The 10,365-nt window shown below is 36.0% G+C and overlaps 1 protein-coding gene across 1 annotated transcript in view; it reads right to left on the bottom strand.

Moving 5' to 3' along the window:
• Positions 1-760: 760 nt before the first annotated feature.
• Positions 761-10,365, bottom strand: part of Znf804a (zinc finger protein 804A) — a 232,067-nt gene continuing 222,462 nt past the window's right edge. The window contains exons 3-4 of the mRNA XM_052181171.1: positions 6,373-6,503; positions 761-3,983 (exon numbers count right to left, since the gene is read on the bottom strand). Coding sequence (XP_052037131.1) covers positions 761-3,983; positions 6,373-6,503 — 3,354 coding nt within the window. The remainder of the gene's footprint in view (positions 3,984-6,372; positions 6,504-10,365) is intronic.

Below are 10,365 nucleotides of genomic sequence, written 5' to 3'. Positions count from 1 at the left end.
CCATATTCAACAAAACTGGAAAATCTAGATGAAATGGATGAGTTTCTAGATACATACCATATAACAAAGTAAAATGAAGAGCAGGTAAACTATCTAAAGAGGCCCATATCCCATAAGGAAATAGAAGAAGTCATTGAAAACCTCTCAACTAAAAATAGCCCAGGGCCAAGTGCAGAATTCTACCAGACCTTCAAGGAAGACTTGATACCAATATTCCTCAAACTATTTCATAAAAGAGAAACAGAAGGAGAATCATAAACAGCACGAAATTTCCAATACTACTAAACAAGTGAAGACCACCTAAACACCAAAGTTTGATTTACTTAAATAATTAACAAAAATTTATTGCAAGAGATATATTTCACTGAATTTACAGTTTCAAGGAACATGGTAGAAAACAAATAGGCTCATCAGCTTTGTCTAAACGTTAAATAGGTGCAAATACACAAAGATTAGAAAACACAAGGAGCATACTTTACAACATAAATTACAGTACTATAAATATATTTTATGTACATTATACATACTCTTAAGACATCATTTAATATACAGCATATATTGTATTGATTCTCAAACTATTCAGTGCTTTAATAATATTATATATCAGAAACTTTAATAATTTATTAGCATCATTACACTTACAGTAAATGGTTTGAAATAAGGGCAGCTCTGATCAGTTTATTCTGTCAGTTAAATAGCCAATTATGCACGTAGATAAACACCTACTCATATATATGATCTTTTTTCTTTATGGTGGTGACTAGAAGAGGGGCTGGAGGGGAATGACAGTCGGATGTGGTGAAAGCAATGAAGGAAAAAGTGCATGGGGTAAGGGAGGAAAAGCCAAGTGGCTGGGGTGAAGAACGGAGGCAGGGATGATTGGCATCTGAGGAGAAGCAACCAGAGCTGGTTGACCTCCAGGACAAAGCCTAGGTCCTACAGTTCCTACGGAGATCTGAGGTATAGATGTTCTGGTGAGCGCGGGAACTTGGGGAAGGAACTGTTGGTGTGGCTGAAGCACTTTGAAGGTTCCGGCAGCTGCAGCTGCAGCTGCAGCAGCAGCAGCTGCAGCATGATGCTGTAAAACAGTGTGATGGATAGTGGTTACAGAGGTAGAACAAAAGGGCCGCTGCAAGGGCAAAGGCTGCACAGGAGTGCTAGGAGGAGGCAGGGGAGCCGGAGGAAAGGTAAATTTGACTTTGTTGGTTAACATGTTTGGCTGAATAATGTGCTGGTAGACCTCACATGGTAGATGTTTTAACTTGTCATGGTTTTCTAGTGGAATCAATAAAGCTTGCTCTGGTAAAGCCAAAGGAGCCAGGATTTGCTCTGTTGTTACAAAGGCATGGCCGCTGACGTGTGCTTCCTTGAACTGTAATGGTGGTTGTGTGTTAAGAATTCCTGAATTATAACATAGCCACTCTGTTGATGCCTCATTTGTTTTTCCCTGTGGAATGGTCTCGGCCAGTTCATAACGGCAAATGTACGATTTAGCCTGTGAGTGTCTAAAGTTCCTTTCAGTATTAGGCACCTTGAAAGGAATTTGCTTTTCGTTACTGTTTGTAGTCTGATTTCTTTGATGGTGTTCAAGTAAGGTATTGTTAGTCGTGCCATTTGATGGGTCCCTTGTGACATTCACAGGTGTAGCAAGATCATTGGAAGCCTGCGATGAGTCACATGGTATAGTCTCCATTACTGAAGGCTCGCCTTCACCTCTGGCATTAGAAGGAAGTGGATTATAAGGATGGAAAGTATCTTTGATTTCTGTTTGATCTATTTGTTCTGAGCTCTTCTTGATACTTATATTTTCTTGTGGTTTCATGTCCTCTTTTATGCCGTCCTCTGCTAACCCATTTGGGAGACTCGAAGAACCACACTTCTTGGGATGATTTGAATTGTCCTTTATTTTCATAGTTCTATCTCCAATGTGAAGTCGGCTTCTTTTTCTCCTTCGTTTCTTCTTAGGCTGACAGGAAGTGAGTGAAGTACTTGTTGGCCTCAAGTATTCTTCTCCTAAATGACCTTGTTGATTTAAACTTTCGTCTGACGAGTAAGAACGTGAATGTGAATGCTGTCTGCGTTTCCGATGAATTCTTTCTGCGTCATTCGTGAGAGAACTGTAACCTCTTTTAACAGGCTGATTCTGAGTCGGGCCTTTCGCATTACTTTGAGAAGCAAAGTACCCTTCATCCTCCTGATGTCTGGATGTTCTGGCTTTCCAACAACAGTAAGTTCTGACATATGTTAAATTTTGTTTCACAGAATGTATCATTAGTGGATTTGCTTGTTCATTTACAACTGTTGCATTTTTTCCTTCAGGTTTTTGAGAGCCAAGGATGCCGTCGTTGGATTCAGTATCCAATGTTCTGTTCCTTGCTTCATTTTCTCCTAAATGTGTGGATGCTGCCTCTGGTCTTTCGTCTGGCAGCTGATGTAAGTCTGACAATCTCTCTGGACTCCTTGGCTGCCTTTCCAGAACTGGTCCCAGTGGATTCTTCCTGGCCTCATCAGCGCACTGTCTGTCCCTTTGCGTTTTGCCAGACCCTTCAGGTTCTTTGGTTGACTCCCCATGATGATATCTACACAACTTTCTTCTCCTTTTCTTTCTTCTACTTTTATGGAACCAGTGCTCACGAGTTTCCTTCAACCTGATTTTGTTGTATTTCTCATTTAGAGTGTCTCGTTTAATTTGGCATCTAGTAAAATTGTATTTGTTTGTTTTTCTGTTTGTACAGAAAATATGTTTATAGCTCTGACCCACAGTCTCATTTTGTCCTAAATCATAACCATTAGACAAAACGTGGACAGGGGAAAGTGTAGTAGCTTGAGCGTAATCATTTTTAGTACTACCAGTTTCATCATTTGCTACTCTTGCAATTGGTACATCCTTGCAGTCAGCATCTTCTCCTTTGCCACCTTCCTCCTTCTGTTGAGAAAAAAGGTCATTTAAAGTTAGTTTATTTTTATCTTGATTGTTGTTTAATTTAGTGGACTTGAAGTCAAAACAGAGTGGATTACAGCTATAAGATATTGACGGCTCTGTAGTTGTATAAGCAAGCATTTCTGATGGCCACTGAAGCACTGTGGATCCAAGTTTGTTAAGTACAGGGACAAATGGATCGCATTGCCTCTTACATACATCTGGTCTTTTACGCAACTCCATGCTTTCTTCTGCAGTGCTTGCAGGTGTCAGGGACTCATGACCAATTTTATTTCTACTTTCGATTTTGGTCACATCATTAATTGTGGTGTTTTCCTCTGTCGTCATCTGTGCTGATGTGTAGTCATTAGACACAGTGGAATTCTTTTCTATGATGCCTGGGTTGATTTTACTCACAGGTCCATCTTCATTGACAATAACAGCTTCCATTGATAGCTGGTCTTCAAATGGTTCTGAATTTTGGCAAGTTTCTGCATCAGAACATGCATCAGGTTGAGGCTGGCAAAATGAAGTAGTGAGCAGTGTGTTGTTTTCATTAGAGGTTACTTTCATCTGTTCAGTTTGAGCAGTAGCTTTGTCAGTACACACAGCCTCTGGTAGAGAGGAAGCGTTAGCTTTCTCCTCAGACCTCAGAAGCTCACATGTTGGTGACAATAGTTGAAGGTGGCAAGTGCTAGGGACAAATCTAGTTTTCCTGCTGAATTGCTTCTCCACCGAGGATTCATCACTGTTTTCTGAGAAGGCTGCAGCAGAGGAGGATTCCAGCTTCACTGAGGCTTTCTTTGGAAATGCAAAGGAGAAGCCGATTCTGTGTCTGTGGATAGCCTGGGTTTGGCCCCCATTCTGGCCGTTGTTTGCTGTGCAGTTCCTCGCAGTTTCTGCTTCTGCCAGAGCTGTGGGGTCATCTCTCCCCTTCTCTTCACTACGAATCAAATCCTGCTGGCTGTTAACTGGATCTACACTCTCTCTTTGGGAAACTTCATTGAGATTTTCTCTCACGGTAACAGTTGTTGACTTGAACATGGGGCCACTTCCAGGAGCACTACACAGGGTGGAAAAATATACATTAGAAGGCAAGTTGAATAAAAAAAAATTCAGTGACTTATTTCTTAGATATATAGTTAAAATGTTTTTGGAAGTTTACAACTTTACATTAAGTTTGTTGACTGATACTTTTACACATGTAGACTATGTATTCTGATCACTTTATTTACCACTTTTTTTTAAATGTCCTTCCTGTCCACATCAAACTCTTGCACCTCAAAATCTCTAAAAGTCCCTTTCCTGGGTTTCTGACTTTTTAGTTTCTTTTTGTGCCCTATTTAGTTTACCCAGGATAATTTGTACACTCACTGTATTGGAAGTGTTTATTGCCTCCTATTGGAAACAGTAGTTGGCACACAGTAGAAGGCAATGATTATCCTGGTCCCTGAGTCTGTCAGTAGCAGCCCACAGCAGGAAAAATAAGAGTCCTCAGATTTCTTCTTCATTCCTACCTATTGATTGAGCCATGTGTTTCTAAATCCAACATTTATCATGAGTCTAGGATTGAAATTTAAATGTGCGTTATAAGTTATTTCATAGGTTGAAGTTAACTTTCCCAGTGTCTCAGCAACATTTTTTTGTTGTCTTGCTTGTTATTTTAGGGGTAACCTAGATTTATTGTCTAGAAATGCTGTATAGAGCTGTAAACAATATCCCGGACCTTCGTATGCTTCCAATCATTGCTCTCAGGCAAGGTCTTGTACACAATAGCCTCTTCATGGAGAATTATATAAAACACTCTACAGCAAAACTATTTTTGATTTGCAGTAATTTTTACCGTCAATATTATAAAACATACCAAAAGACAAAATTAAAAAAAAACATCACCCTAATCAAGATAGAAAGGCTTGAAATGTTCTCAATGATTAACCTCAGCCAAATTTCATCAAATATGCTTTTTTCCCCAAGAGCTGTCTGTCAGCTAAGTTAGCTAGAAAAGAGATGCTAATGTTTTGGAATTACTCTAAAGTTGGAACTTATGATATAAAATGTAGTCCTATATAATAGAATACTATTTACCTAAAATATGAATTATATCCCAACTGTATTTGGCAATATATCATACATGACGTTTTATTTGAAAAAAGAGTTTGACCTATGTATGTTACCAAAAAGTTTTAAAATTTACCTTTATATTCAAAAGCAATTTCATTCCATTGTAGGGTTTGTTTTTAAGAAATTTCAAATGGCCATATATTATAGCTGGTTTTTAAAATCACTAAAACTATATGTATCTCACCTGTCTTGCTTCTAAATAGCATTACCATTTTTTATGGTACAAAATTAGTGGGAAGTTGTGTCCGTGTTTGTGTGTGTGTACAATGAAGAAATATTGTCTAGTGAAAGTTTTAATAGAGTATTAGAGATTATTTATATATTACAAATTCAGCTTTCTTAATATGTCAGAAGTTACATGGCAATTATACTTCTAGAACATTTTATCATGTAGTAATTAGTTCCCAAGATTCTATATCCTTGATTTACATTGACTCTGCATTAGATTCCACAACAGTAAACATATCTCATTACTATAGTAGTGTAACTCTTTCTTTAAACAGTTCCACATGGGATTTTTAAAAAAATCCTTCTTATTGTTTTAAAATAAGAATTCAGAATTCTTAAAAATATTTGTAAGTCAAAATACTCCATGGCAATATTCAATATGAAATTAATTTAATACAAAATCTTTGTTATAGACAGTAACAAGGGAGACTTCATTTGTTGAGAGAAATAAGGGCACTTTACAAAGAGATTTTCTTTTAATAGCATTGCCCTGACTGGGCTTGTGAGGTCTGAATTATAACTCTGTTCACATCTAACAGCTGCTCACTGTGAGAAGCGGGTCAAAGTTTAAGAGCTGTGAACTTCTAACAGTCCTGCTATAGTTTATTCACAGAGAAACTAATTTTGAACTGCTTCAGAAGTGGCAGTATCTTCCTGACCTCATTTTTCAAATTTAAAAGTAATTTCAAAGCAATGTTCTCCAAATTATCATTAAAAAAAATAAAATAAGACTTTTCTTAAAAACGCTTTTTGCCAAGAGTAAGGAGATAGAGCTTTGCTCGAATCTTCAGTCAAATGGTTTGAATTTCATGAAGAAATGGGGCAGCTTTCAATTAAGATGGCTTAGATACAGGCCTCCACTGATGCAAAATATACTTTTATAAGCTGAGATTACACAGTAATTTTGGAGTTTTAGTGAAATGTGCATTAAACAGGTATTTGCATGAAATTCAAATTACTCTTTACTTCTACAAAAGGCCATGAAAACATGCCTGCCTTTTTCTCTGTACTGACATAAATAGGTTTGTGCCCTTTATTTCTAACTCCCGCCGCTATTTTCTGAGTGTATTTTAAGAAAAGTTAACATTTCATTATACACTCACCACACAGTTTCCTTTCTTAGCTCGGCCAGCTTGTGAAGACGTTGGAGTGCCTTTTCCTGTTTTCTTTCATCCTTCCTGGATTTAGATGCTACATTTCGAGCAAATTCTCTCTGTTTCAGTTCTTTGAGCCTCTATTAAAAAATACGGAAATAATTAATAGTATCTTCTTTGAGAGCAACTTTAAAGTTATATTGTTGCAGGGGTTTCTCGATACATGGTCTTCATCAAAGGAAAGCAGAACATCAATCAAAGCCTGTTTCTAACTAAAATATATTCTTTCACTTTACTTTTTATAAAAATGCCCAACCATGAAATTATATTACTGTGAAAATTGCATCTGTGCCTTAGGTATATTGGAATTGCAATCTTTCTTCTCTTATTGATTATTGTCTTCTTAGTATCTTTCCTTAATTTAGAAGATGCATTACTAACTTTTTCAAGTCCCCCAAGATTCACACAAATTCAATACATTTATGGATTTTGGTTATAAAATAAAACCTTTTATTTGAGTGGGCTCTGTACTAGAATGTGATGCAATAAAATCTAAAGCAAATGATTACTAATGAAGTGATTAAAAAAACATCTTTATGTCAAAGGTCAAGAACTTTTCTCAAATCAAGATCTTTAGACCTTATATTAATTTGGTTTGGGAAATTATTCTATTGAACAGTGTTGTTTTAAACTGTAGTGAAGGGGATTATTCTCATGAATGAAGGGCAGAAAAAATGGCAACACACTTGAAGATAAACAACAAAAAGCCACAAGTATGATGTGACTGAAGGGGCATCAATGGGGTCCATCTTCAGCTATTTTAACTCTGGTGTCTTATTGAGAAAATGTTTAGTTTTAAAAAGCGATTGAAATAGGGCTGCTGTGATGGCTCAGTGGTAAACAGCACTGACTGCTCTTCTGGAGATCATGAGTTCAAATCCCAGCAACCACATGGTGGCTCACAACCATCTCTAATGAGAAACAAATAAAAAACTTATGGGCCAGAGCAAGCCAGGGCCAGAGCAAGAGGGAGAAGGGAAGGGGGGAAATTAGTATTTTGTTAGTAGCTTATGATGTGCTAAAATTGTGATGAATTGTATTTTGAGAGTAGAATTCTGGGAACAAAGCTTGAAATGGACATATTTTATAATGGTATTGAATAAAATTTCAATATATCCTGTGTGCGTGTTCACTGCCCTATATACTATAAGCTTAGAATGATGCCTTGTATACAAAAGATATATTCAATAAATATTTATTAAATTTGTAAATGAATTGTTCATATTACCTCAGTAATTTTATATACATATGTTATATAAGTATTGACTTTGCTGAACTAATGTTAAACTCTTATTGTTCACAGACTTAACTTGTAATTTAATCAGTACAGCATCATCTAACTTCACTAATTTTGGGAATGCGCACATAACCAGGTTCAGTGGCTTCTTATATGTTTGTTAATGTATATTGTAGGTAGATGTACACATGTAATCCTTTCTACTCTTTATTTTTGTGTTATATTCTTTAGGATTATTTAAATAGCATAAACATTTGCATTCTCATTAGCAATAATCTATTTCTTCAAAAAGAGTTCTTGAAGTATTATATTTAGACTTCATTTGAACCATATCACTAATGTTGAACTGTACAACTTTGTCACAGAAGATTTGGCAACATCATGTCCTAGTGACTGACAAAGGCAACTATAAGTTACAAGATTCATTAACTTGTTTTGGATATAAAATCAGAATATAATAGATTTATGACAGTGTTTTGTTAGAAATCGATTGTCTTGGTCATTACAAGTTTTTAGAAGTGAAATAGAAGGTTCTAAATATCAAGGAAGACAGACATTTTTAGTTCTTTAAATAAAATCTTTCCTAGATAGTTTATTGTATATACATAATAAACGGTTTTAATAAATATGCATAAACATACATGCATATAATTAATAAAATACATGTCCTGAAAGGGGTTTGAACTAGTAAGTTTAAATTCCATTGAAAAGATAGAAAATGATGCTTCCATTTACAGAGGTGCATAGTTACATCCAAAAAAGAAAATTTTAAATTATGTTAAGATTGAAAGTTTTCTCATACTGTTTTACTAACAACATTTTTTTCAAAATTGCAAGCAAAACTTTAGTAAACATTTTAAGCAGATTTTATATTCACGTCCAGGATAATTTACTGAAGGCAAAAATGTGATCATGTTCACCAGGCCCTCCTTTTTAAAAGGCTTTAGTAGTTTCTAAACAGCTACAAAAATATTTATATTATTTATTGCACACTTTCAACCACACATGCAAGTTTTGCGTTATCCATTGTTGAGTAGTATTTCTCTAAGTTTTTAATTTGACAGTCAGTGATGCTATATTGTGATACTGAATGGAAAGGTTGAGTCATTTTCACAAACATAAGGATCTTTGGTGTTTCTTCATTTACCTCTGCCATTTCTCCCTAAAATTCATTAAGGAAACATTATCTTGTTGATTCTTTTAATAAATGCCTGTGATTACAAAGCTTTCTTGTTATGTCTTGAAGTCAGGGAACTGAAGCTAAGCAAATTAGATATATTATCCAGAATCAGACCTGCATATTCTAGGATATAACTCTAAAATTTACAGGTGTTGTTCCAGCTATCCAAACTTCATGTCAGCCTGAGGTAGCTATTGTTTATATATTCATTGACATTTATCTAAACACTTTCGACTTCCCAAGGGTTGCTCTAAGCCATTGTTACATCTATCTATGACAATTAAAATTTGTCTTTTCTGTTCATATTTTTATTGAGATCAAGGACAAATGTTGGACAATACAAAAGTATTACTTATATTGGTATAATAGAACTTGATGTGGGTGAAAGAAAGGATTGTAGGGATATTGATGAAAGGAGAGCTATTTCAAATACACTGAATAGGAAGGGAACTTTTTCTTTTAAGCCAGAATTGAACCAGCGACCTAAGGAGGCCAACAGACAAGTACCTACATTCCTCTCCTCTACCAGCTGAGCTATGAGCCACCCAGTACTCCCAGAGCTTCCAGGAACAAAAACCATCAACCAGATAGTTCACATGGTGTTATTCATGGCTCCAGATGCATAGGCAGCAGAGGATGGACTTGTTCGACATCAAAGGGAGGAGAGGCCCCTGATCCTGGAAAGGCTAGATGCAGCAGGGTAGGGAAATACCAGGACAGGGAAGTTGGAGGGGGTTGATTGGGAAACAGGGGGAGGGGAGATGGATTATGGGACCTTGGGGGGGGTGACCAGGAAAGGGGAAATCTTCAAATGTAAATAAAGAATATATCTAATAAAAAATTAAAAGCAGGAAGGGCACTTTTATATTAAAAAATTCAACCTTAAGACAGCTTACACTTATTAGCCATTAGCAATTTCTGTAGTCAAATTGTTTTTATCCGGAAATATGGCTTGGAAAGACATTTTTTAGTATTCTGCAGATTAAATGATATAATTCATGTTCATCCAAATTCTATAGGACTAGGAAAAATGTCTTAGATATTTTTTTCTAGGAAAAAAAAGCCATTTTAAGTAACTAGAGCCTTCTAGAACCCTTTTACAAATTGCCTTTTGCCAACATCTTCAGTGTCAACTGAGATGACTCTTCATTTAATTAAATCTCATCTATGATAACATCTATGTTTCTGATTCTTGACTTTGATCAGTGTGAAATAACTCAAATTCCACTGTCAATCAAGATTATTGTATAAGGTATGCTAATTAGGAATCAACCTATCATATTTTCACATGAGAATATTACCATGAAAACATTACAGCAGAGATCATTAGGAGGTGAGAGATAAACTGTAGAGACATTTCCTGAACAAGGACGAAACAAAAGAAACAGAACAGCCAGAATACAGCCATCCACAGACTATGTTCATTTGACCACACGTTTGGTTTGTACCAAGTCTCTTCGTAGCACTGATACTCCTGGACTGTTTGTTTATGGGGACAACAAAAGAAGAGGGCCAGTTTACAGAA

The sequence above is a fragment of the Apodemus sylvaticus genome, chromosome 5 (genome assembly GCF_947179515.1).
Source record: "Apodemus sylvaticus chromosome 5, mApoSyl1.1, whole genome shotgun sequence".
NCBI lineage: Eukaryota > Metazoa > Chordata > Mammalia > Rodentia > Muridae > Apodemus > Apodemus sylvaticus.
This window is presented reverse-complemented; position numbering and strand designations above follow the sequence as displayed.